This window comes from Hippoglossus stenolepis, chromosome 6, assembly GCF_022539355.2.
Source record: "Hippoglossus stenolepis isolate QCI-W04-F060 chromosome 6, HSTE1.2, whole genome shotgun sequence".
In the NCBI taxonomy this organism is placed as follows: Eukaryota; Metazoa; Chordata; class Actinopteri; order Pleuronectiformes; family Pleuronectidae; genus Hippoglossus; species Hippoglossus stenolepis.
The window spans coordinates 6,726,220-6,753,975 of record NC_061488.1 but is presented as its reverse complement, the minus strand read 5'-3'; the positions used below and the strand labels follow the sequence as shown (position 1 = coordinate 6,753,975).

Here is a 27,756-nt window from a genome sequence, read left to right as displayed (position 1 = left end):
CTTGTGGCTCCAGCGTTAACACAAGCTGAGTCAGGGCTAACAATTGAGGCTTTGTATGAAGAAAAAAAAGTATACGGGAGGAATCCTCCACAGTATGTTGTTTGGTTTCATCTAAATCTACTGTTGAAATGAGAGATTTAACATTGGCACTTCTGTACAGTCTGTGTATATGAACTGTGATTGTAGCAGGAGAACAATGTGAAAAGTTTTATTCGAATGGTTTTCTATTTTGGATAGAAGATGTTGTTGTGATTACTGAAGAAACTTGTATTAAAATATATTTAACTTTCATATTATTGATGTGTAGTGCTGCTTTAAGACTGCAGCATTAAAAAGTACACAAGCACAAAGTCCCTAATAAGGTTAAAGACCAAACACTTACCTCGTCCCATTCTGAAGTGAAAGAGGGAGATTTCTCAAGCCTCTTCTTTCCAGTGCTACAGTTAGAAACAGACTCGCTACGATTCCCCAGTCCGCCGTCCTCCTCGCTGGGAGGCGACACCAGTAAGTCTGAGTCAGACTTGGAGAGGCTGCGTGCCAGTTTCAGGTCCCCAGGAGGGCGCATCCTTCCGGCAGCCCCGGCCCCCGAGTCCCTGTGTTCCTTGATCACAGTTGCATAAATCGCTTTTGGGTCACAGTCTGTGAGGATGGCCGCCATACTGGGACGGCTAGGTGGCGGCGCGGCTGCTGCTACTACTTCCTCTTTTACTTTGGCAGTTTTCCGTGATTCTTTCTGGCCCTTGGCGGGGAGCGGAACACCTGGGAGCCTGAAGGGCTCCTCGGCGGAGTCGAAGACAGGAGAGGATCCGTGCAGGAGGCCAGTGAACTGCTCCGGGACACCTGGATCCTGGCTGAGCTGGGAGTTATCTAGAGAGAGAAAGAAACAAGGAATGAACAAAGTTAGGGACTAAAGAGAGCAGTTTGTAAAGGCTTGGAGAGTGGACTTCTAACTGAGGGGCAGATCCTTCGAGCAGAGCTAATAAGAAACCGCCCACACAAGACCCGAAACAGATCTGTAATTGTTTCCTACGGGGAGTGACGGAGAGAAACAAGGGAGAGAGGAGAGATGGAGCAAAGGGAAGGCGTATGTTGGCTGAAGAAATAACAGAATTCCAAACCCAGCTTGCAGCCGTCTGACGGCGATGTGCTGGTGCCTGACTGCCTGTGTTGTGTAACAGGGAGATGAGGTTAGTCATCTCTGTGACTTGCTTCACCTCACAGGACCACATGTCTTCTAACAAATAATATAAACACAGCTTACAACAAACAAGAAACATGATAAAGCAGTTGGAAATATCAACAAGCGGAGTGAAACTTACATTCGCAGGCTCCTCCAACGAAAACAACTCCTTAATGAGGCCGAGTAGCAAGTGCAATTAAAAAACAATTAGGTTTTTCTCCTCCCTCTCCCAGAGGAATTACTGCCACCTAAGCCTCTTTTCCACAATCAAACCGACCACGGCTTGACAGTGCCTAGTAGAGGCGACGCTTCACCAACAACACCAGCCCGTGCCCGGTTCAGCGCTCATCTTCCTCTGCACTGCAGCGATGCCTGTTGTTGTCTCTCGTGTGACCAGCAGCGTCTGTGTTTTCTGGCTTCTAATTCTAGACCCTAATGGTGGTTCAGGAATGGAAATTTGAATCACCCCATCCTCCCCGCAGCCAGACTCCTGATAATTAGCCCTGTGACACATGGTGAAGGAGGCTGTGCATGTGTGGGGTGTGTGTGTGTGTGTGTGTGTGTGCGTGCGTGCATGTGTGCGCGTGTGCGGACCGTCTTCGTCAGGGTGGCAGGGTCATGGTGTTTGGTGACAGGGAATCTGGGGCAGTCGCACCACAAGAAAAGCAGCGACCTGTTGCAACACTTTGTTTGTCCTTCACAAAAACAACCTGCTGTTCATGGAAAGATCGGGCTGTGTACGAGTTAAATCTGCAGCCCATGAGGGGGTTATCTTACAACTCAACTGTTTGACACACAAAGTCCCTCTTCACCAAAAATGCCTCATTAGTGTTTCAGGGGCCATTTACGGTGAGGGTGGGTGCCGACGCCCTGAACTCCCTTTTCACAAGTCGCTATAGGCACAAAAAAAAAAAGTGTGTGGGTGTTTGTTATAAGCAGCGAGTGAGTGAACTGTGCACATATGTCAGGATCACAGCCAAACACCCACCCTCTGCTTGGCAGCGGGGGGAGTGTGAACGCCCTATGAGCACATCTCTGTGGCTCCAACAATCTCACACCGAGTTAACCCTTGCCAAGACTGCGGCAGCCCCTCGCTCATGCGTTTCTGTTGTGGAACATACATCCAGACGGTCACAATGCATGAGGTCACCACAGCGGTGGGACGTGCATTTAATTTGGCTCCGTGAACTCCATATCTCAGTAGTGATGTCATGCTTGTTTTACAGACACTGCAGTGCCGCTGCTGGCTGTCACTCCAGCATCTGCGTGGTCCAAAGTCAACTCAAGCTCTGCCTGGGGAGAAATAGACCTGTTTTTATAGGGTATGAACAGATATTCTAGACTCCAGGTCGCACACTGCAGAAAGTCAATGAGGAACCAAAAACCATCTTGATATGTAGACATTTACAGTAAAGCAAGTAAACAAACACCTCTATTGACAGGACCAGTCAATACAGAACAACAGTCCCTGTACTGAAAGCATCTATGTTGTCATATTCAACTGTACATAAAGGACAAGGACTGGACATTTAACCAGAAAGGTATCGAAAGTGACATTTATAACCTCTAGCTGACTTAATCCTGCTCATGTCCTCCTCACCCCCCCGCTGACCAGCGCTCGCATTACACTTTAACAAGGTGCACGTACAGGATTTGAAGTTTAATTTGTGTTTGTTTGATTCGCTCTAGAGTTTATTAGACACGTATTCAAACACATTAAAATAAAGTTCATTAATTGTAATCCAGGTAAAAGTTTGATATAATCGTGATGTTGATTTGAAGTCACATCGCCCAGCTCTATATGGACATAACATGTAAAATTATGAAGAAGGAAATCAGATACATGACTAAAACTAGACGATAATCTGTGAGCACAGACCTCCACTGAGGTTGATTGGCCAATTTATCACAATACTGCAGATATATATGTATTTCATCAGATATAAAGAGTGTTCTGCAAACTGCTTTATATTAAACCGCAGGCAAGATATCTATTCTCTGATATAGTTGAAAGGATATTTGTTACTGTACTGTAAATGAATAAAGATCACAACTCAAAAATACTATTTAATAAAAAAAATCGGGATCATCTGCACCTAATTTCCCTCTGTTCATAGATGTTAACTCTCTACAGATGTCTGACTCTTTTCAACCAGATCTCTGCACTATTTCTTGAAAATTTCACAAATTTGTTAAGCAATGTTAAAGAAAGTGAAAAACAAATTCCTGGATCCACATCCCACAAAGGTTTCGAGAAAATTGATTGAGTAGCTTTTGCGTAATCCTGCTAAAAGCAAACAGTAAGAATACAAATGTAATTAAATTTGTATTTGGCTCCGCACCAAATCATAAACATCAGTCCCCTCAAAATGCCAGAATTTTTCATGGGTTCTTTGTTAAATGAGCTCTTTCTTGATATTCCACATCCACATTCCCTCTATCTGTAGCAATCACTTACTTGAACTGGCATCATGGTGAAAGGAAGGGTTGAGTATATTTTGATGCTCACTGCTCATCCTGTGGCTAACCTGGTGTTTTCTGTCTTTACATCCATCTGTTGCTGTTTCTCTGATGCACCACATCATCATTACAGCAACACAAACATGTGTCCACCTCTGGAACAACCATTCAAAGCTTAGGTTGGACTGCAGAGGGCCGAACCCAAACTGTAAAAGCTGTACAGCCAGTAAATGAAACTTACCCCTGGCTATGTAGTGAATGAGCAGCATGCATAAAATAACTACGCCCTATGTTTACCCTTTTTTTTATTTTTTATTACCGCCTGTGGAGAATCATAGGATACTACTACCCGTGAGAAATATCCCCTGGAAACCCAATAAAACATCTACACAGAGATGGAAATCTGCTGGGAGGCAATATGCTCCTGCTGAGAACAGCAATTTGTTTGTGACAGATGATACAACGCCCTGATATCGCTGACCATGCACGTACAGTATCCTCCACCTGCTACAGAGCGAGCTGAGGCCTGGGCCCCCGACTTTCCACAAGGGGGAAGAAATCAGACCTGAGATCGTCACGAGAACCACATTCACACGAGCAGAACTGCACGTCCCCGTTTAATGTAAAAAACACTAAAGGAGGAACCCTCAATTTAACTTAGCTGATGTGCAAGAACAGAAATATATTCACACATCAAGCAAGCTTGTGGTTTTTGTGGCTTTAGAAAACAGGAAAGGAGAATAAGGCTTGAGAGTCACTCAGGCAAATATGCAAGGAAAAGGGACAGAGGGTTTCACATCTCCCTCCTTTGACTCAACACAATTTAACACTTAAACTGACCCTTTAACATTTTCCACAAATACATGAAATGGTCAATTTTAATGTTTTAAGTAACTCATTGAAGTTATCAATCTGAAGCTCGTTTGCACAAACCAACAAGTTATATCAAGATGCTCAGGTGTATTTCCCCAAAAACTAAGATTACACGTCAGCTCCTGCCTCTAAAACAACTGAAACATTGTCCAATTTAAATTTTAACTCAATCAAAAAGGGCTTTTCATCAACATTAAATGTGCTATACCAGCACAGCAATACTAAATCAAAGCAGTCAAATGTGTCTCCTTAGTTTTAACCATCATCTTTAGATATTTTCATGAAGCAATGCAGACACAAGTTCAGGGACTTAATGTGCATCACATGTTCGATAGATTTGTAAAGTTAGACTTGACGTAGCTGCAGTGCATCTACAAATTCTTTTGGATCTAAAACTGTCTTGCGACCACAGTAAGAAAGAAAGTTCCACAGTTCCTCCTGTGAACAGCACTAACAACTCTTCTTTCTACACTTCCTTTTGCAAACATGCTCCAAAAACAATTATTCAATAAAAAAAGATATCTGTACGTGTTGGGAAAACCCCAGAGGCCGTCATCCTCACCTCCGCTGCATGCTCGACTGGACGGTGTGATACATGCAGCTTTAAGCGTGGATGTGGATACGAGATCGGAGTTTCACCATCTGATCAAGAACTCGGTTTCATATTGGCTCTGAAATGAGCCTTGTCCACTTGCCTGGGAACGTCAATCAGCCGGCTCCTGACAAGCCAAATCCACCCTGTTGCCTGCGGATGCCAATCACGCATTTCCTGGCACCGCTAATCCAAGCCAGGCCCATCTCAGTCTGCAAACTCAAACGCATTTCTCCCATTTCACTGACATGCTTCGCCTGTGATTTTCAAGTGTAATGTGTCCACTCCGTCGTTTCGTACTCTCACAGCGTTGCCAGCCGCAGTTGTTGTTCCTCACTATGTTGCTAAAATCTGAGGACGGTGGTCACACTCACCTCCCGGTAGCCGTGGGCCCACCCGTCCAGGAAGGTGCAGGGAGTCTTTCATCTTGCTCGGGGGTCTGAGGTCATTTGGGGCAGTGTGTTTACGCTAAAAAGAGGAGAAAAGAGTTTACTCAGGCCTGCCAATGAAAACACAACTTCCAAACGTGTAATGCAAAGGCAAACAATCGTATTAGCATCATCCGCTTAGCCAATTAATAATCCAGGATAATCATCTAGCTGGCTTGACATGAAATAAAGACACTATCCAACTGATTTCCTGCGTTGCCCTCATGGTGGTGGGTTTGTCTTTATGAGCCATTACGTGGCTCTGCTCAGGAGGCTGCACATTAGAGCGCAGAGGACAGGGACCTGCTCATTTATTATGATTAGGCGGCTGAGGAGCACAGCTAATCCAATAGGAGCTGGAAATAAAACATGTGAGAAGATATTGTGGGCAGCAGGTGTGGTTGCAGATGGGTGGGCAGCAATAATAAAATCCACTAACCGTATGATAAATATGAAAAGGCTATAAAATAAGATGTGATGGGCCAATAAAAAGAGAGGGCCGGTTCACGAAAGGACGTTCGGTTATGAGGGGCCAGTTTAAGACGACTTCTGCCAACTGCCTGACATATGACTCAATCTCTGACTGTGAAGAGGCATTCGTCTCTATTATATAAAACTCGCTGTGGTCACACGGTCACGCTCCAGATACGAAATTCAAATTTCAGCTGGGATACTGTTCTCTGGCTGTCAAAACTCAATCCATAGGTTTTTTTTGGTGAAACTTGTGCTTGTGGAGTTCCCACAAGAGCAGACGGAAAAAATATTAGAGAGACATTTTTTGTAGGGGTCAAGACACGAGAAGAATGAGGGTGAGAAAGTAATCGATACCTTTTATCTGATCCATTGTTTAGAATTTAGGTTAGTGACATAAATAACTTTTTAAATAATAAACTTGAACTATACAACTTTAACTTGTGTGACACCCTCCCCCACCCCCAAGTTAACAAATAAATCTAATCAGTTCATCTTTGAGTCCAACTGAACAATTCTCCCTGATTTGAGGAAATTGACAACCAGAAAACATAATGCCCCTCCTGTAATAAATATTAAAAAAATTTAAGTGATATAAAAACTAACTAAAGAGTAACTTGTAAAGGATCGATTCTCAAATAGTACTTAAGTGTCCAGGATAAGACTGGTCCCTCTTTAGCACCATGAATCCAAACCACTGAACGTCGCACACTCACAACATAGAGATAAACATGTAGCCATTGAGATGTGTAACCGTAAAATGAGAAAAACGAAATGCAAACAATATACCACAATAAATAAAATAGATACCTGAGGTAGGACACTGTTGGAAGACTGTATAGTGGTATTCTCATCTGCAGAGACAGGGAACAGAGAGTTGGGACAATGACAGATTATCTCCACAGTTCAATTACTCAACAGAACTTCAGACAGCTGTGATTGTCAGGAGAGAAAACGTGAAAGGGATATAGAATAAGATCGTGTATTATGCATGGAGACGTTATCGGGCCACAAGTCAGACAGACTTTAGATTTATCTTCCTGCCATTTAAACTTAACTGCGTGTGCCGACATGATAAAGCAGTTTTAATGAGAAATTGGGCAGAAAACGAGTCGTCCAACTCTTCTATCAAACTCAAGAGAAGACGACGCCTTTCCCCTAATGGCCTCGTTTATCCACACAGGGGAGGCATGATGACATCAGCCATCAAACTCCAAGCCTTCAACTCAGTGACGTTTTCCTACTGGTGCTAGTGAAGCTGAGTAAGTTGGAGGCCCCAAGGGGACGGTATTAAAACAACTACATCAACAGCTAGGGATCAAAATGGCCTCCTAATTTAATCCCATTTAATCCAATTACATGCGGTGCCATTCACCAGCCACAACTGAGGAGGGTCTCTGCTCTTGTACAGCACACGCAGCCATGGTGAGGCTGACGGTGTGTATGTGGCTCTGCTGATGATCGGGCTGGAAAGGAATTCGGGCTAAGGAAGCATCAGTGGAGTTTTAAAAGATATTTTGGTAAATGGACCTGAGATCTACAGGCATAGATTTAAAGATCTCATGCACAAACAAATAACACTTTTTTAGAACCTGGCCCAATTATTATTATTGTTGTTGATATTTTATGTGTATGTATGGTTAAACTGTAAAATATCAATTAGATTTCTTCATCCAAACGGTTTGATAATGACAAATTAGGAGTTATTGCCATTTTCTTACAAATTCAAAATATATCTGACAATGTCAGAATACTCCTAATCGGCCCCAAAAACATTTGGGTCAGGCTCTAGACTTTTTCATACACTTTTATATACACAATTAAAGCCCACTATTACCTTTGTGGGAGTGGGACTCCTTGCTGGGCAGTGGGACTTTGGTCTGTGCAGACAGCAACAACTCATACGTGTGATCCTCCTCCACCGGCTCGCCTCTCTCATCAATGATGCTGTTAGTATACAGCGCCTGCAGAAAAATATGGAAAGAGAGCAGAGGAAAGGATGACGTTGAGGGAAAGAAGGTGAAAGGACTTCCTCATTCCGGTGTCCGTCAGAGCCGGTTATATTTAAGATCCAAATGTGTCCTTCAGCGAGAAAAGCAAAGACTGGGAAAAGTTTTTGTATGAACTCACTTCCTTAAAGTTACTTCCACAATGAATCCTCTATGGTCGGCCACAGTTCAGACCAGACAGATTCTCTCATTTTGTCCTCGCTCCTTTTCCACTTCACTTCCACTCCATTAATATTTACTGAGAGGAATCCAGAGGTGACCGTCAACAGTCCCTCTGTCATTGTACAAACCCACCATGTCCAATGCCTCTATAATAACTATTAAAGCTAGTGATACTATCGTGACCATTCATGCACTGCTACAAATGGTACATATGAATATCTGTTGTGTTGTAGATGGCAACACATTCTCCTGGATTAAAGCTCTTGGCTCCTCACCTCTGAGCTCGCCTCCTCTTCATGAACAGGACCAGGATGTGATGTGTGGACCAGACGATCTTTCTACAAATGATAAGGAATATAATTTCTAATAAAATTATGTTTGCAACTTATTTTATTATTACTTTGATGTAGCAAAGCTAAGAAATGCAATGCAAAGTCCCTGTATTCCACAGAGCAAAGTGTAGTGCTGGAGGGGTTTAGGAGCCCAGCTGTGCCGCCAGAGGACCACTATCACCCTCTAGTGGGAGATCAGCATTCTATCTCCCATAAACCCCTGAGATGAGCCAACCGGTCTACTGTGTGGATGTGTGTGTGTACGCGTGTGTGTGTAGTTAAACCTCTGCTGACCTTGCCAGCTTCACTATCCGGCCGTCCAGAGTCTCTGTCGGAGGACTTGCCGCTGGTGAGGCTGTCCAGAGAGTGACAGGAGGTGGCTTCATACAGAGCCTCGTATGGGCTCTCCTCCTCGGGCCCCGGGGCCAGCCCCGAGATCAACTCGCTCACCTTCTCCATATCACCTTGGGTCAAAAAAAGACACAGACACACAGAGTCTTTGGTTGAAAAATCAAAGAGAACACTCTTTTGTATTTTCCTGTCCAGTGTTTCCTGTTTTTTATTTGCTGACTGAATTGTTGCTTCTACAGCCAAACCACTTTTCTAGCTTGGGACATTTTCCCAGTCTTACCCTTTTTGCGTGGGCTGGGACTCTCCTGAGGCGGTGGTAGTGGTGGAGGGGGGAGGTCAATGTCAGGGGGTTTCCCAGCCATGTGACCTGCAAAAAGCCAAACAGGAGATTGTATCACAGCAGGAAGATGTGAAATCAAGAGGACACTTCCTGCCACAGCTCTGTGTTTTCGCATTTACCTAAAATGAGAGCAAGTATTTCTCTGCTCTTCTGGGAGGGCATGTCCTTGACCGTGTCCAGCGCTGGGAGGCCCTTCTGGTCAGTGATGTTCACGTCGATACCTGGAGAATGACGACAGGAATAGATGATAGAGACAAAAGCCAAGTGTGGTGAGGGGATTTTAGCTGATTAAATCACTATGGCACTGAGGTCTGACCTGCACTGAGAAGTCTCTGCACCACATCCGCCTTCCCAAACAAGGCCGCTTCGTGGAGGGCACTGCCTTTCTCCGTCTGAGCAGAAAAAGAAACCAGGAACATTTAGAGCCAGAGGCACAGAGAGAGAGCCGGGACAAAGTGAGGACACTGATGTGGATACGATTACTTGTCTCTATATGTCGGCCCTGTGTTACACTGGCGACCTGTCCAGTGTGTAAACCTGTCTCTCGCCCAATGTCAGCAGGGAGTGATCAGCCTCCCATGTGACCCTCAAGGGATAAGTGGTACCTGTAACAATCTTGTTTCAGCTACGTCATTTCACTTTGACGGACAGTGTAGGGCAACTACTGAGTTTATGCCCACCAGCTGGTCCACTTCTCTACTGAAGATGATGTGGCTGAGCAATGAAAGTGGATCATTTTCCAGTTCACAGGGCCATGCTAATTGAAACCTGTGGGGTGCAGGGCCTGAAGGACACTGGATAGATACCCCATCCTTGATTCTGAGGAAAGTAGGGCGAAGTAAAAGGGGAAAGTATCTCCAGACAGATGGATGGCACAGTTTGGTGCAGTGTCAGAGCCACAGGGTCGAACCAGTGGGAGCGAGGCTGGCTATGCTTAGATACCACATCAGTTCCTTTGCAGACTGAGAGCTCAAGGGTTATATATTTAACCTCGTAGGAACTAGTGAGAGGAAGTAATGCAAGACCAAATTAAGTAACCCAACATGATTTGTGCCATTACAGAACATTAAGAAATGCATGCACGCTGAAGCTTTTAGCTTCACACACATACTGTATACACACACATACAGAATAAAGCAACACTAGGTAGTTTTTATACCTTAAAACAACAGCTTAAAAAATAATTTTGATGGTTCACAAACTTATAAGAGGGAGAATAGTCTGTCATTGCCACAGTGCTCCCTGGAGGCCTGGAACTGCACTAGTAGACCGTGCTGGAACATAACGACCTGATTTACAGCATACGTCACAGACCAAACTGAATATCAGAGCAGATTTCACTCATTGGCTAGAGCTAAAAGAGGCCAGAGGATGAAGAAAAGTTGTTATTGGACAAGTACGTAACCTTTTGCTTTGTTTGCTATGTGTTGTTCTGCTCGCTCGATGTTGGGCTGTGTGCGTGAAGTTGTTGACTCGCTAGTTTATCATCAGGCGCCAGGTAAACCCCTTTTCGATAAGGGTTTAGCTGGCAAGTTAGCTTGTCAGCAAACGCTCCTGTGTACAGCTTTGTGCAAAGGGGGGGTGAGGCTGCAACTCGTATTTACAAACAGTGAGTGATACATCCCACCTGTAGAGGGAGCCTGAGTATAGCCGAGAGCGAATCGTGCATTGCGTGGTTTTAAAACATACCTCATAGTTGATGTCCATGCCGGCGTCCAGCAGCACCTCCACCACAGACAGGTGTCCATTCCGAGAGGCCAGGTGCAGCGGCGTGTGTTTCTTGGTGTTACAGCTGAGCAGGTTGGGGTGGGCACAGAGCAGCAGCTTGACCACCTCCAAGCGGCCGTAGAGAGCCGCCAGGTCCAGTGGGGTCTCGAACTTGTTGTTCCTCATGGTGGGGTCCGTCAACTCCTCCAGCAGCAGCCGCACCACCTGGAAGTGGCCGTACTGGGCAGCGCAGTGCAGCGGCGTCTCGTTGTCATTGTTCTGTTCGAGGGAGGGGGGGGGGGCAGATTGATGGGTGAGCGGCGGCACAGGAAAGAGACGCAGCAAACAAAGCAATAAATAGATGTAAGTAATGAAGAGAAGAAGGGACGTGGTTTGATGAAGGAGTAAGAGTAAGTGCCTCAGAGGAGTCATTGGGAGGGTAAACCAATCAGTGCATATATAGAGCCCACCACATTAGCAGATTAAAAGGTCATAAAAAGCACCAACCACAGTGAAACACATAGCGAGGCCTGAGGGGGGGAGTATCTGGCAGAGGGGGACTCTGGCTGGGCCTGAGTGGAGGACTGGCAGACATGCGTGGACTAATGAGGACAGGTGTTGGGGGCTGCACCGAGCGCCACGGGCAACAGGGCGCTAGCAGAGGGGCCGAGGCACCGAGGCAGGCGGAGAATTAGCAGACATGGGTCACTTGGACAAGAGGAACGAATAGCAGCGGTGTTGTGTAGTTACAAAGAGGGAGACGGGGCCCATTATTCTCCTCCTGTCACGTTGGGGGGCGTCACATCCATGAAGCACAACTGTCGTTCATCGCTCGCACCTGCACACCAACAACAACAACAACCAGGGGAGATTTCATGTGTGTTGATTATTGTTGAGGCCTGAACTGTTGAGTTAAGATTTGTCATTACGACATCAATACGGCTACAACATTTTTCTTTCTATTATTCCATGAGTTATTTTCTTCATTAATTGTTCCCAACGCAATTTCCCAACGCCCAGATGTCGTGATTTGTCTGATCAACAATCCGAAACCCCAAAACAATTTACCTGATGTAAAAAACAGCATATCATCATATTGAAGAAGCTGGAACCTGAAGAAGCTGGAGAATATTCAGCATTTTTCTCAATGAATGAAGTATATTAGTGTCAATAAACAAATCTATGAATAAACCAACAGTTCCAGCAATGACAACACACACCAGTGGTCTGGATAACTGCCTGACAGTAATGGAAACTCAATATTCCAATATTCTGAGCGATTCCAACCCCACACAACTCTGAAAGGATTAGAGAAAAACTTATCAACAGCCAGTAAACAACTGGTGTCCTTCACATTCAAAGTGACAATTCATCCAGAGCAAAGAATAATCTCGTCTCTGCAGCGTGACAGTTTCAGACGTTTTAAAACATCTGCAGGAAAACAAGCGAACACATGAGCCGACGTAGCAGCAATTAAAAAGCAGTAATTACAGCGTGAACTCTGTAAGTGCTGCTTATTGGATCTAATGACTCTCGTGCCACAACAGGATCACTGTCTAAACAGACCTGAGATCCTCCAGCAGTGTTGATGATCCCCACCATGAAGAGCCAGCAGGGGGCAGACCCTGCAGCCCTGGAGCTACAGTGAGGTGATGGCATTGGGAATACTCATAACAACAACATGGATGTAGGCTTCAGAAAAAACATACGGAAAAAAACTATAAAACCACGATGCTACCTTTAGTACAAAGTCTTAGGGCGGCATATGTAGCTGCTCTCAATCTCTGAAGGGGATAAAATTGCAAACAGGATGTAAACAAAGCCTGAATAACCCCAAAGCGCTGCAGCTCCTTTCAAAACACTATGTGAAAATGGGTGTGACAGCAAACGTCAGCCATTGTGGAAGCACATGCTCCGAGAGTCAGTCATTCCAGACGCGTAGAGGCACCTACAAAGGGCCGACAGCTGGCACGGGAGGCCTCCACTCCCCCTTCTGACATGGACATGCATGATGCCAGGTCGGGGCGACTCCCACAGGAACATGCCAGCTGTGCCCCAGAGGACAGGGGATCATGGTGGGGACGGGGGGGCAACGGGGCAGATTTAGACAGGTGTCAGTCGGCCCTTTTCACAAAGATCTGGCACCAGATGGGATCAGCAGGTAGCTCCTCCATTGTTACAGGGAGAGAGAGAGAGTATTGGGCTCATACTGGCAGAGCAGGTTGCAGCTTGAGCCGAGAGATGAGGTGGAGCTTAGGGGAACAACAACAGGACACCTGCCTGTGAAAGGAGGAAGCACAGAGGCTGGGAGGAAATAAAAACAACAACTCGTCTTGGGGGAACTCGACCGAGCTAAACAAGTGGAAAAAGGGTTTTAAAACTGCTTTTCTCTCTGAGGAGTCTTCAGATTTTGATGCCTGGGAAATAAAATTGGATGACTCAGCAAAATCTCCTCTTAAGTCCCATCTCAAGATAATTTTATCTGAGAGCTTTACCTGACTTTACTTAAAATCTAATTATTGTTTTCACTCCTCTCTGTGTATGTGGACAAAATAACTGAACAATGCATGGATGTATTTTCACCAGACTTTCAGAATAATTTCAGAATAATTTCAGATTTTGTGGTATCATACGTCATCGTGATGTCGTTTTGTAAAGCTTTAACCTTTTGCAACATAAAAACACTATCTACAGCTTATTTAGATTTACCAATCATGAGTGTTTATATTATGTAGATGACATCATGATGAAATGGCATCATTCCAGTATAACAGGGTAATATAATACAGTGCAGGCAGGGTGTGCATCACCTCTCTGATACCTTTCAATTTTTTTTATTTTATATTAACTGTCTTTATGACCAGTTTATAACTGCCATCTTTAAATCTGACATTGAAAAGTACATTATAAATAAAGAGAACTATTACTATTTTTAGTAGCAGCGGTAGAGGTAAAAATAGTAGAAGTAATATGTCATCAGAATACTTGTTCCTCTTCTCTACCGTCCTTGGGTCAAAGCAACTTCCATGTTCACACAGTTATGAACACTTACGTGTGAGCACGCCATCTCTCATTTGTGACGAACCATCAAGCATTTATCACAACATTTCTTCAGAGAGCTCTAATCAGGATGTTTGGATGACTTCATCAAACAAACTCACACGCTCTGTGATGACATCAGCATGATTCATGACCTCAGATATGCAGGTCGGCGGCTTCGGGAGTTAATCTAGCATACGATGATTTACACAAATCATCCAAAACAACTAACTCTGGATTGACTGAAGGTTTGTGAATGGGTGTATGAGTTTAAACGGCCTGATACCTTGAACAGAGTGTTTATGATCATGTTAACAGTAAGTGTCGCTCTCGCCAGTGTGGTGGTCAGTGCTGTGTCGCGATGTGTCAGCCAGCATCTGATCTTATTAAACATGGCTGACCAGCCACTTGACCCACAGACAGTGAACAAGCAGCCGTGTGACACCCAGCCTGGCCCCGCCTCTTCTTTAGCAAGGTATGTGAGGCATGTTGCTCACACACAGGCGCCTCTCACTTTCCAAACACCTCCACGACCTGTGTTTTCACTTTATTTTACACTAAAACAGCCTCTTTAGTGTAACCATACTGTGGGAGACATGTGATACAGCATTTTTAATGTTTTTAAGTCTTATTTATATGCTGATACCTATCCACACCTACTTGTTAAGTCCACACATCTGCATATGTGAGATCTGTGCATGTTTGGCACATTGACAGTCATTAGTATTGTCAGCACCAACATACAGGCAAAAGCTTCTGTTTAACACGTGCTATTGCCAACATTTGAAAACATCTGTACCGATTAATTTAACAAAAAGCAAAAGGAAAACAATCTCCATTAATAAAGAAGTAAAACAACTATTCAAAAATCTATTTACTGTTCATATTCTGCAGACACAGCAGATGCATTATTTGATATTCAGTCATTTATGTGATTTAAAAATATGACATAAGGGGAACAAAAAATGGGTGGCCTGATTTTTTTAAAACTACTATTAGTTTGAAATCCCAGCAGGATAATTAAAATCCCAAACTTAGTATGATATGTTATACTTAAATTTTCAGTGCAACACTCTTGCATAAGAAAGGCACAGTGAGGAGTTTCAGCATGAGATCCCACAACATAAAGACCAGGATCAGCCTCGTCTCCACCATAACACCACGTGCCGCATGAGCAGTCAAACAATCATGTACCGACAAGACAGAGCTCTGAGGGCTTTTAAACAAAATGGCACCAATGACTCGAGGCCTAGCTGGGACAAAGATTAGAATTCATATAATTCAGCCAAGACTTCCTGGACAGTCCATGTTTTCTATTGAAATCCTGTCTTTACTGCGGTGCCGCAGACGGCATAAAACCTCATCCTGATTTAGACCTCAGTGCATGTCAAACGAGAACAGATTAAGATCTGCACTGGTGCCTGCTGATGATTGATAAACACTGCCTTAACCAGCAACATCTGGAGATTACACTGCATTGTGTTGTCAGGCTGCACGATATTCTGACAGGGGCAAAGAGGTAAAACAGCGTCAGAGAGAGAGAGAGAGGGAGAGAAAACAGAGGTCGGAGGATGTTACAATTCTCACAACCTGAAGCTGGGAGACGGTAACACGGTTTGACTGGCGACCTCTGTCACGTGATACGCTGGCTGGCAGCAGCGCGAGGCAGCGGTTACGTCATCCTCGCCCCGGGTAGTGGTTGTAGTAGCAGCGGTGGGTGGTAGTGGTGGTGAAGGGGTGGGCAGAGCAGCTGTTGCAGCCAGTATGCCAAAGGGCTGGCCGTGCCCGCTGAGCGCCCGCCTCCACCTCATCTGTAATCCCACCAGTTTGTGTGCATTCATATAAATTATAGATCTCACACACGCAAAGAGGATTTTCCATTTGTGAGATTGATATACAAATATTTGGATTATTTTTGTATTCATCATCCAGTTAATGTGAATGACTTTATCTCAATTTTGAAACCAAATAGTTGTTGTTGATAATATTATTATACACATATTTTTGTTTTAATGTGCAGTATGTGTCAACAATTCTAACTTCTCCCATAAATACATATTTGATATTACAACAAAATAATTACTACAAAATTACTCTCATTATCTGTTCAAGCCTCCAACTAAGGGTGCTCACAGGAGGCCTTACAGCTGTTTATAACATCAATAATCAAATGTATGTACTTATATCTGCATATAACTTTGTTATAAACACTTAGATGCTGCCAGTGAATGTTATATGGGGGGTTCACACTATTTTATACTCGGCCTTGTCAACCTCAAAGCTACTTTTCCTTCCAGGGATGGGCTCTCCCACCCATGACCTTACTATCACCATCAACAACTCTGTGGTAGTCCCGAGCCAGACCGCAAGGAACCTGGGTGTGACCCTCGACAGTCAACTCTCCCTTACCGCAACATTGCTGCAACAATCCGATCGTGTAGATACATGCTGCACAACATCAGGAGAACACGTCCCCTTTGCACTCAGGAGGCGACACAGGGTCTGGTCCAGACTCTTGTCATCTCACGCCTAGACTACTGCAACTCCCCCTCCATGTTTTTTAATTTATTTGCAAGTGCTAAAGGCAGTGAATTGATCAATTAGTCAATTAAGTGAAAATATATCAACACAATTTCACTGTCAAAGGTTTTTATACGAGCAAAAAAACCAAATGTTTCTTGGTTTTGAGCTTTCCAGTGTAACGTTAAACTGCTTCTCTCTCTTTTGTATTTTGAGTTGAATATCTTTTTGTTCAGATAGTTGGTCGGACAAACAAGCAACGGCCCCTTGTACTTTAGAAAAGTGACTTAGTGTTTATGTTAATGTTTGTTTCTCAACATTTTTGGTCCAAGTCGACCCAAATTCCAGCTGTTTTTGCAAAAAAAAAGCAGAAAAACCGTAACGTAAATGCTGACTCTAATTATAGATTTTTAGCTTGGACACCGTCACGCATTCCACAGTAACCAGACCTTGCAGCCCTGTAATGAAATAACTGTCTGACTGGCTTCCGGCCGTAGATTGTGATTCTCTGTACAGCCAACTCTCTCCCTCGCTTTTACAGTAAAGATAAATCTCACTCCTTATATTCCACTTGGACCTGTGACAGGCTGGCGACCTGTCCAACGTGTACCCCGCCTCTCAGCCAATGACAGCTCCAGCCCCATGGCGATCCTCAGAGGACGAGGGGCACCGTTAATTGATGGGTACTCCACTTGATTAGATTGGACACACTTTCCCAACATAATTCAAAAGGCCTTGAAGTAGACGATTTACTGCAGACCAGCTCTGCTCTGAATCTCTTCTCGTCCAGGGACAATCAGCTGTCACCGACATAAAGGACTCATCCTTAAATGTGCACAGATGAAAGACAATGAGAATAAATTCTGATCCCTCTGTTAAACAACATGTCCCCCTGAGCGCCCCTCAGACATGCTCCGACCATTTCTTGGCCCGACATTTGTGGAGGACGAGAAGAGAGCAGAAGGTAAAGGGAGGGGGGGGGGGGCTATGATGATGTGTTGCAGAGGGAAGAGCTGGACACTGAGGTGACACACGGATAAATGAGCGTGCTGGCAGACTGCGAGCAATGCGCCTGCAGGAAGGAGGGGGAACTCTGCTCCACTTGATAATGAGGTGACCGAAAGAAACGACTTCTGCGGCTGCCGTCAGAAACTTTTGCCAACATGTCTGAGAGGCAGCACTGAGAGAGATGCACCATCCATCTTTAACAATTCACCTCTATTTCTAGTTTGACTTTACTTGAGCCTCAGTTTTATTCTGTTTGGAATTTGTCCGGGGTCGTGTACAGTGCATGACGCCGTCTGGGTTCACGTTGATGGCAGAGAGCCTGAACATCTGAGCCTGGGTAAGAGGATCTCATCTAAACACATATTGTATTAGACATGTGACCTATATAGGAAGATGAAGCCTGGGTGAAAGGTAGCGTGATATGAGTCAGGGCAAACCAGGCACTACGGCTCGTTATGAAAGTATAAACAGAAAATATGGTAATTACCAGAAATTAGGTCAATAAAAACATTAATAACCAGCAGTGGCTCCTGGAAATTGGATTTGGACTAAATGTCCTTATAAACGTTTATTTTTCTAATATTAACTTTTGTGCATAATTTGAAATGTTGGTTAAGATATTAATCAAGCAATCAAATTGTATTTGTATAGCCCATATTCAACCTAACCCTAAGCCTAACCCTAACCCAAATCACAATTTGTCTCATAGGGCTTTAACAAGGTGTGACTTCCTCTGCCCTTAACCCTCAACAAGAGTAAGGAAAAACAACTAAAAAACCCTTTGAACAGGGTAAAAAGAAGGTAGAAACCTCAGAGAGATCCACATGTGAGGATCCCTCTCCCAGGACGGACAGAAGTGCAATAGAGGTCAAGTGAAAAGGAGAACTTCAGCAAGATAAGGGTATTTGCAGCATTGATTAGAATAAACATTTTGTAGCATAACTGAAGGTCAATGAATTGATGGATTATTGTCAGTTATGGTCAAGAACCTGAGGAGAAATATTATATATCAAGCAGTCTTGTTGTAATCATAGTCCATGGTCAGCAGCCACCACGATCATGATCCACCATCAAGATCGGATGCCACTATATTCCACAGTCATTGTCCACTGCCGCCATCACGATCCACCATCAGCTGCCACCTCGATCGTGGTCCACCACCATTATCAGATGCCAACACGATACAGGATCCGCCATACAGGTTCAGCCACTATGATCACGATCTCTGATACGCGATCCACCATCACCATTAACATTCTCCAGTTGAAGTTATTCAAATGTGATGATCGTATGTTTTTCTTTGCTTTGTGACTGAAAATTTATCATTTCTGGGTTTTGTACTGAAAAAGAAAAAAACAAGCAAACTAATAACATCTAATAATTGGGCTTGTAGGAAATTTTCAGCAATTAATTAACCTAGGATACGCTCCTCAGATTAACCCATGATGAAAATAAATCATTATCTACAGTCCTAATTAAATAATCTAAATAGTTGCTAATTACTTTTTTAGCTCCAACGTCTACCACTTGTTTTTAAGTAAAGTCCTGGCAGAGTGTTTCCTGAGTTCTCAGAGGCCGTCGTCAGTGGAGGTCAGATCATGTGGTTTGTGGTTAATTCTCCCTTAATGAGGCATGTGAAGCAGCATCAAAGTTACCAGCTCACTCTGGACACAATCAGGGAGAGACATCACAGAGGTGAAATGAATAAACATGAGTCTGACTGGCTTCCTGGACCAGGATGAGAGGGAACTGGATCCGGTCCAGACTGATTCCTTGAGTGTCCCTGACAGGGACCACTGAAGCCTTATCTCACACCTTTCATGTCTGACATGCTCACTCCACTCAAACACCACATCTCTCCACTGGGGAAACTCACCACCACTGTACGACCAATAAGCCGTGACACTGTTACTATGACAACGTCACCTCTTCCTCTCTGGAGCGAAGCAAGCTCAGCAGCACAAACTGGGAGGAGGGAGAGGAGGAGGAGGAGCAAATTCACCCATTTACACACTCAAAGCATGGACATCTCTCTTTGATGCTGATGCAAAGAGACCGGTGCGGCAAAAAAAACTCCCATCCTCCTCGTGAGATGAGGCTCTCTGGTCCTGGAGTGGGATGAGAGGGAAGGCAGCGTGCACCCCGCCCACACAGTCACATGATGCCATCAACCATGACCACAACCAGGGCCAGAGGCTCCACGCCGCATCCACGATTTTGATTTATTCATAACAGGGCATCAATTATTCAGGCCCACGACCAGGTAGTGGCTCCCGAACTATCCTGAAAGGGTTTGCATTAAGATATCATTCATAACGAACCGCAGGAGTCAATATGAAAACCCTCAACGGACTAAATGAGAAGAGAGTGAGACAAACGCAGCCACTGCAGGAAAAGTCACACTCTAATATGTATGCATGTGTTAAAGAAGCCAGCCTTTCCATCCAATCACATACACAGCTTTACAAACAGGCCTGGTCGGGGCTCCAGCTCTGCCCCCAGAAAATGCAATCACAGAGTGAACAAACGAACACGTTCACACTGTTCGCTGCTCTGACTGTGACTCCATCAGACACCGTCGGCTCTGCAGCCTCTAACAAACTGGCTTCTCTGTCATGTAGACGAGACTGGGGCTTCCCCCGAGTCGCTGCAATGCAATGAGGGTGGTGCTGAGACTGAGATATCAAGTGGCTGGATGTAATAAACTGTGTACTACAGAGGAGTCACATAACTGAGAGATATAGAGTAAACCCTTGGTTCAACCTTGGTTTCCCCTCTGCTGGTGAGCAGCTTATACGAAAGACATTTACTTTATTTCTTCACACAATTTTCCCTCTTCAATCTTATTCTTCTCATATTATCATGTCTTATTTTCTCTTTTAAATGTTGTTGCTGCAGCTGGTGGTAGGTTTTATAGAAGACTTTCTGTAAAGCTGCTTTCAAACCTGCTGTGAACTCAGCATATTCTCCTGACATTTGTCAATGTCAAACTTTGAAAGACAACAAGATTCCACAACAAGAGATTTCGCTTTCGGCGATAAGGGCCGATGCTGGTGTTGAAGTGCTGTTTGCAAAAAAAAAAAGTGATTTCCGCAACATAATTTATAAGTCATGTCCGTCCTGCTGCGTGCTCCCCCCACGCACCAGCCCTCGTCTGAATGAAGCGGACATTTTCCTGTTGTTGTGGATGCTTCCTGACCCGGACAATCTCCTGCTGTGTTCTTCATATGTGAAAGACAAAACCTAACCTCAGCTAATTAAACCTCCGATTTTTATGACCACCTATTTCGACATTGGAATAAAAATAAACTTATCTCGTCACACATGTTTTCCTCTTCGACCTTAACTTCTTTTTTTATTTTAAGGAGTTATATATTTTATTCTTTGAAACAATATCTTTGAATTCAATTAAAAATATAATTTGTTTAATTACAGTATCCTGCAGCCAGAAATCAGGTTTTATAGAAGACTTCCTGTAAGCTCCTCCATCGTTCAACCTTCCACTGTTGATTTTCTAATACTGTAATGGGTGTCGGAGATTTAATTAATAGAGCGGTTTTGAATCAGTCAAAGTTTTCTCCTACTGCAGCCAACAACTTTGCTGACTGAGGCTGTATATTACACCAGTTTGCACTTAGTGCTCAGCCCGAAGAGAAAAGCGCCCACACAGGAACTCACAAATCACCTCCCGGGACACGGAGGGGACACGGAGGCATTAACCAAAACTTTCTAGGGCATTTCCATCCAAAGCCCAGTTTATTCCTGACCCTGCTCAAAAAAAGGCTGCAACAAGAGTATTGTAACATGTGAGGGGAAGATTAACATCGGTGGAGGGCATGCTGTAAATGCAGTGTCACTTATGTCAAACACAACAATTTGGAGATCACAAGCGAACATGAGTAGAGAGCCAGAGGACAGAGATGTAATGATAGCCAGGGAAATTAAAAGCCTCCCCCAGATCTCCAGAGCAGCAGCAAGCAGCAACAGACCAAACCCAAGCACATCAAGCCAACACAGCGGTAAAGAGAAGGAGCACTTCAAAAAGGAAATGTTGTTTGGGCAGCACTGTGTACACACCTTGGCATTAATATAGGGGTCAAAGGGCCCACAGCGTTTGAACTCTTTATGGTCTACAGAGCTCTGGGAGGGAGAAAGAGAAGATAGGCTGATGGTTTCTTTTCAGACAAGCGATGAACAAACGAATGATGAATCACAAATGAGTGCAACTAAAAATCAGATTTGAGTTAATGAACAGTCAGATGTCATGAACAGGCAGTGAGAGATGACACAAAATGAGACAGACATCTTTTTAATCTACTTTTTTTGTTAAATATCAGATTGGTCTGTTATGGTTCAGATTCAATTTCTGATGCTCATCATGGGTCATTTCTCCTCGTCCCAAACGGGACAGGCTGGAGAGTTTGGAAGCAACCAAACTAAAAATCAAACACATGAGTTAAAACAGTTAGAGCAAACAAGCACTCATCACACTGACATGGCGTCAAAGCTTCAGATTCAGGAGTTACGGTAAAAGTCACAATGCACTCTTCCTTTTTCTAATATAAAGCATGCCATGCTGAGGTAGAATTTAACATCGAAAGTTGTTAACTGTGCATTTTGTTGCTAAAACTTGCTCCTTCCTCGTTACCAAAAAAACTAAAATCCACCTCCTTTAGTTCCTGACTAAACCCTTAGAACTGTCATAATGAAACTTCAAGAGGTCGACAAATCTGCTGAAAAGCTGAACTTAAAGGTCTGTTACTTTAAAAGAAGAAGTCCTAATGTGTCAGACACACAGGCTCTGTTCAGACCCGGTGTTCACATCCGTCCTCAGAGATGCGATCACAAGTGGACAGCAGCACATGTGTCCTGAAAGTGTCTTGTGTGACCACTTGTGATCAGATCTCACTTCCCCGCTCTATTTGAGAATAAACACACAAGTAATTTCTGTTTGCTGTTTGGTTTGAGTTTACAGATGTGTCACTGTGTTTGTTTGTGTTTGTGTGTCAGCGTGTGAGTGATGTCGCCAGAGAGAGGTGTCCGGAGAAGGAGTGAATCTGAAAGAAAGATTTTTATCAATTTGAGAAGTTGTGGCCACGTGCATCTAAAACCACCTCCGCATGTGGTCTGAGTGATCGGATCTCGACACCTGAACCGACACCCTTGTGATCGGATCTCTCAGGACGGATGTTAACACCAGGTCTGAACGGGATCTCTGGCTCTAAACAAGCTGAAGAACAAATCACTGACTTCCTTTCACAACTTATGATATTATCAGCAAAGTAAATGTGTTTGAAAATCCAAAACTAGAACTGCATTAGTCAAATCAGAAAACACAACACAAACAAAACAAAGAAAAGCAGAAGAGAAAACGCTGAGCCTGACCTGCTCGTTGAGTCTGGGGTGGGACGGTCCCTGGTGAACGAGCAGCTTGACGATATGCTCGTCCCCCTTCCACGCTGCCAGGTGGAGCGGGTAGCAGCCCTTGTTGTCGGCGATGTTGGTCAAGGCCTCGTTTCGTAGCAGCGCCTCCACCACTTCGCTGCGGATCAATCGAGGGACAACGAGGGTCAGATAATGGCCAGAGTTTAAACCACACTAATAAATACACACACGGCCTTAAGAGACAGTCAATCAATAGCTTTAATGTCCCCATGGGACAATTGTGTGCGTGAGGGCAGAGCTCATTTAATGTACATACATAAAGAGACAGCGCAACTCAGGCATTCCTCCCAATTCCCAACAGTTATTTATCACCCATCTACCTGTGTCCATTCAGGGCAGCGTGGTGGAGGGGGGTGTATCCAGTGCTGTCCACACAATTCACATTGGGGCCTCTCCAGATACTGTTGAGGAGAGGAGAAGATTGTTATTTAGCTTTTATAAACACAGACAAAAACACACGCACAGACCAAACACACACTGCCTAGCCCTGTGTAAAGTCTCTACCTGTGGGTGTGACTGATCACTATCTCAGCGGCTCGTTCACATCACGCAGCCCAACCCCCTGCCAGACGACTGAAATATGAAAACACTGGGCAGCAGCAGCATCGACTGAGAAAACCAGGAAGGAAAAGAAACACCCCAGAGCAGCAGCTAGGGTGAGCTAATTTTATCTGCTTAACAGATATGCATCCCGAGCCCGATCGTTCTGAGCCAAGCACCGAATTAGAATGGGCTTTTTGTCATGCAGCGTAAGAAACAACAAACAAAGCTCTGAGGCCGAGCCAAAAACAAGCGGCGGAGGGGTAAAGTGTAAAGCTGGCCCAGCATCAGCCCGGCACTCTCATCCACTTGAGCTGAACTCGAGCTGTCAACTCAGATTGGCTTGTTTCTTTTAATTCACAAACAGCGCTGTGGCGAGGATGGAAAAGAGAGAGGCGATAGGGGGGTTAAGGGAGATGGAATGAGTAATTTAAGAAGCTGAAGGATGTCTGGTGAGACTGAGTGCCAGGCCGGGGATGTGAGGCTCTCTGAAAGACCTTAACACATCCTAAATAAATCATGTGACGTGGAAATCCCAACACTAGTGAACCAAATATCTAAGACCAGGGTCTGAAAAGCAGTCGGGCCTCACACAGAATCAAACATGAACAGATTTTTCTTCTATTTTTAAAAACTATTTACTTAGCTTTTGATACATTATAGAAAACTGTCTTAAAAAACCAACTAAAGCGACTGATTCGGCAGCGGGAAGAAATTCATTAATTATTACTGGCTTGAATTTTAATGCAAGCAAGAAAAAACTTCTATGAATGAAGTGTTTGGAGAGAGGGCTCTGCTGAGAGGAGGAACAGCATCACAGGCTGTTAGCTGGGGAAAAAAACAACAGCTCCGGCAGCAGAACACGCTCACAGACACAGTAGGAATTGATCCGTGATGTAATCGGTGTGGAAGGTGTGGCAGCGGCATGCTCGGCCTCCTCGCATCAGCTTCAGTGCAACTCTTGTGACTTTGCCCCACACGTGCGGCTCGGTTTTGTCGCAGTAATGGCCATTTTGCCTCCCCTCCCCTAAAATACATCTCCCATAATAGCTCTCAGAGCAGCCTGCAATTACACAGTCAGAGCTGTCTCATTAAATAAGTATCTCGGAGGGCTCCACAGCCTGCGGAACAATGGGCCTGACGGAGCGCAGACACACAGGGATGCACCACTCTCCTCGTCATAACCTAAGCCGTTTATTTCCTACAGCCAACCCCTCTGGCTCACGTCTTAACCAACTCAGGGAGCCATGAAGACATGAGACATCAAACGCAGGGTGGGCTCAAAGGAAACACTACAGCGGGGAGAAGGTGGTGGATGGAAATGCCGGGGATTGATGCGTTTCAGTTAGAAGATGTGTGAGCTCGGATCAATGTCGCCTCTGAAGTTGTCATACACGCACACACTTCCACTCTCGTCCCTTCCCCTGGACCAGCAATCAAATTCGTGGAAAAGAGTGCAGCAGCCCTGGCTTGCATGTGCATGGCCGGCGAACACATCAAAGTGGAAAACGGAGACAGAAACAGACCTTTCGTTGCTGTCCCAGATAAAGGAGTTATGTAACGGCTTACAGCGAAAAACCCCCACATACACAAATTAACATAAACACGAACAGCAGCAACTACGACTTTAGAGTTCAACAAAATCAGGCATGGGGCAGTAATGATTATCCGAGTAATGCAAGGAGGCATGCCATGGGGTCGGGCACATAATTAACATGGCTGTGACTTTATTGCCATGATTGTCATATCATGCAAGTGAGAATCAGGACATTTACTGATACACCACAGTGGAAATGTTAACTTCTCGTATTGTGTTATTTTTGACCATCAATTGCTTAGTCATGCAAGAGGAACCTGCAGATGTATCACAAGATAAATGCCCAAGATCAGAAGTTCTCAGCAGTTATGACACGGATGTGACATTGCCAGAAGTTCCACAAATGCCACTCAGAAACACAAACATTCACATCAGCCCAATGACCAATGAAACCTCAACAGGGGTCAAACGCATCACAAACCCCAATAACATGCAACTCTGTGGTTTTCCCGGAATATTACGGCTCTAATCAGGGACCCGGGTATTAATTAATCCTATCAAAATTATCTCCGTGTAGAGGAAATGAAGCCGTCTGCCTCTCTACTGTCATATTATTTAAATTTGCTTTAAGGCCCTGAAGCAACAGCTTTAAGTGCAGTCAAAAAGTGTTACGTCCTCTCTGCATTTTGGCAGCATGGCACTCAAGGGCATGAGTCAGAGTGGTGCTCGACAATCCACTTCATCCTCTTACTACGGCTCACAACCAACCTATCTGGGGGCCGGGGCTTAGGCCCGAAGCGGCGCAATGGGCAAAACAGAGTTGATTTAGTTTGGGAGGGGGCACATTCATGGGAACTGACTGAGGAATTCCTGTTTGAAAAGCTGCGCTAATCCTTAATTTCCCTGAGGGAATATCAACGGGATGAGGCTGAAGTTTGAAAGAGATTCTGGGGGGCTGTAATTGTGCGTTGTGCTGTGTGTAGCCAGTATGAGAGCAGGAAAGATAAAAACATTCTCCCTCTTTTATGCATTATCTGCATTAGTTTGCTAATGTTAGTCACACATTGTGAAAACTGCTATTTTAAACAGATGGTCATTTGCAAAATATGTAGGCTTATATATTAATCTCCACTGGGTTTCTTTTCCTGAAGTTCAAATGTCATGGAGCTCAAGCACAAAACAAAAAACACTGCAGTTGTTTTTAGCACTGACTCAAATATCAACTCACTGTGGACTCCATTAGATGATGCATCTGTCATTTCCTTCACATTTGTCTTGATAATGTTATTCTCTCTCCGTCAGAGTGATGAGCAGTTCTGAAACATTTGTGTATTTACCTCGGCCAAGGAGGTTATGTTTTCATATGCTTTTGTTTGTGTGTCTGTCTGTTAGTTAGCAGCATGACACAAACATTACCAGACAGACAGATTACCACTTGGTGGAAGGATGCGATACGGGCCAGGGAAGAACCCCTCACAATTTGGTGCAGATCCAGGATTTGTTTTTCACTTTCTTCATGATTTAAAAAAAAAAATCAGGCATATTTAAGGAACTACCATCTATGAGTGTTGATTGAATTTACGGGGACTGTTGGGCCTTGGTGGAGGTATGTGCTGTTCTAAGTGCTATTGTAGTTTCTGCATGAAATGTAATCTTTCCACACTGTGGGAGAGTAAAGTTGATCTTGAAAAAGAGGGATAAACCGTATATGAACATGACGCAACAAACTGGTTGTTGACAGATGAAATGAATGTTTGATACCTTAATAAATGTTCCAAATTAAATGAAGAAAATAGGTCTCTAAACACTGTTGTTGTCAATAAACTGCCTTTAATACCTAGGCTGCAGACATGGTTAAAATGTTTACTTACTTTTCTTGATATTATATAAAGGACTAAACAGAACTAATGGATCCTCTGCCTTCCAGAGCAGCTATTTTTGTGCCTTATCTCCATCAGGCTTCAACGTGTTGAATATTTTAGCAACAGCAGGTATTCAGAGTAAATGTTTGTATTTAATCCATATGCCACAAAACCCAAGATAATTCCAGTGGAATCAAAAGTCCTTGTTTACTTGTGGAGCCCCGGGGAGAATCCAAGGCAAAATCCAGCAGTGAGTTTTAGCAAATACAAACCCAGGTGAGTGTGAATCCGGTGTCAAATAAACAGATTTGTCCTGCAGCCTATTAGCAGTGTGACCACACTGCCAGGGGATTACTCTCGCCCAGGGCGCTGAGCCCAGCAGTGACTGGCGCATGTCAGCCACCATGAGGGAAAATTGGGCTTAATTATGCATACGGCTGGCGGGTGCCGAAACCAGATGCCCTGCTGCCAAACCGCCAACCTGAGCATCTGCTCCTCAGCGGGAGAGAGTGAAGTACCTGCCAGAGTCCTCCAGGCCTGCTGAAGACTACACTCACTGACTTAATGAGCTACATCTCCCTCAAGATGCCATGTTACAACTACAACTGGAGTGAAGCAGTACACGCTCATCACGGAGGCTGTGACAGAACAGATTAAAAGGATGACACATCTACAGTCGTGAAGCAGTGTTACAAGTTAGGCAGAAACACATCTTGCAACAAATCTGAAATCTATGACACAAGGCCCAAACAAGTCAATGACAAGTCTTCAAACTACTAAAAAAATGTTAATGTTTGTTAGTGATTATTTGTAGGCTTTGGTTTATTTTCTTTGGGGTGGCACAAGAGAAGAGTCCTTTAAGCTGAATGCTAACCCCCGAGTGCTAACATCTTCACAATG

At 44.3% G+C, this 27,756-nt stretch overlaps 1 protein-coding gene across 10 annotated transcripts in view; it reads right to left on the bottom strand.

Moving 5' to 3' along the window:
* The window catches only part of LOC118110559 (ankyrin repeat and SAM domain-containing protein 1A), a 63,575-nt gene that overhangs the window by 29,461 nt on the left and 6,358 nt on the right, over positions 1–27,756 (bottom strand). For 8 of the 10 annotated variants that reach the window (XM_035158432.2, XM_035158433.2, XM_035158434.2 and 5 more), the window contains exons 2-14: positions 23,238–23,318; positions 22,858–23,014; positions 21,550–21,612; positions 10,888–11,184; positions 9,515–9,590; positions 9,318–9,419; positions 9,139–9,225; positions 8,802–8,971; positions 8,451–8,513; positions 7,842–7,968; positions 6,815–6,858; positions 5,480–5,573; positions 383–867 (exon numbers count right to left, since the gene is read on the bottom strand). In XM_035158432.2, the coding sequence (XP_035014323.1) occupies positions 383–867; positions 5,480–5,573; positions 6,815–6,858; positions 7,842–7,968; positions 8,451–8,513; positions 8,802–8,971; positions 9,139–9,225; positions 9,318–9,419; positions 9,515–9,590; positions 10,888–11,184; positions 21,550–21,612; positions 22,858–23,014; positions 23,238–23,318 (1,846 nt within the window). The remainder of the gene's footprint in view (positions 1–382; positions 868–5,479; positions 5,574–6,814; positions 6,859–7,841; positions 7,969–8,450; positions 8,514–8,801; positions 8,972–9,138; positions 9,226–9,317; positions 9,420–9,514; positions 9,591–10,887; positions 11,185–21,549; positions 21,613–22,857; positions 23,015–23,237; positions 23,319–27,756) is intronic. The other 2 variants (XM_035158436.2, XM_035158441.2) reach the window with 1 other exon arrangement.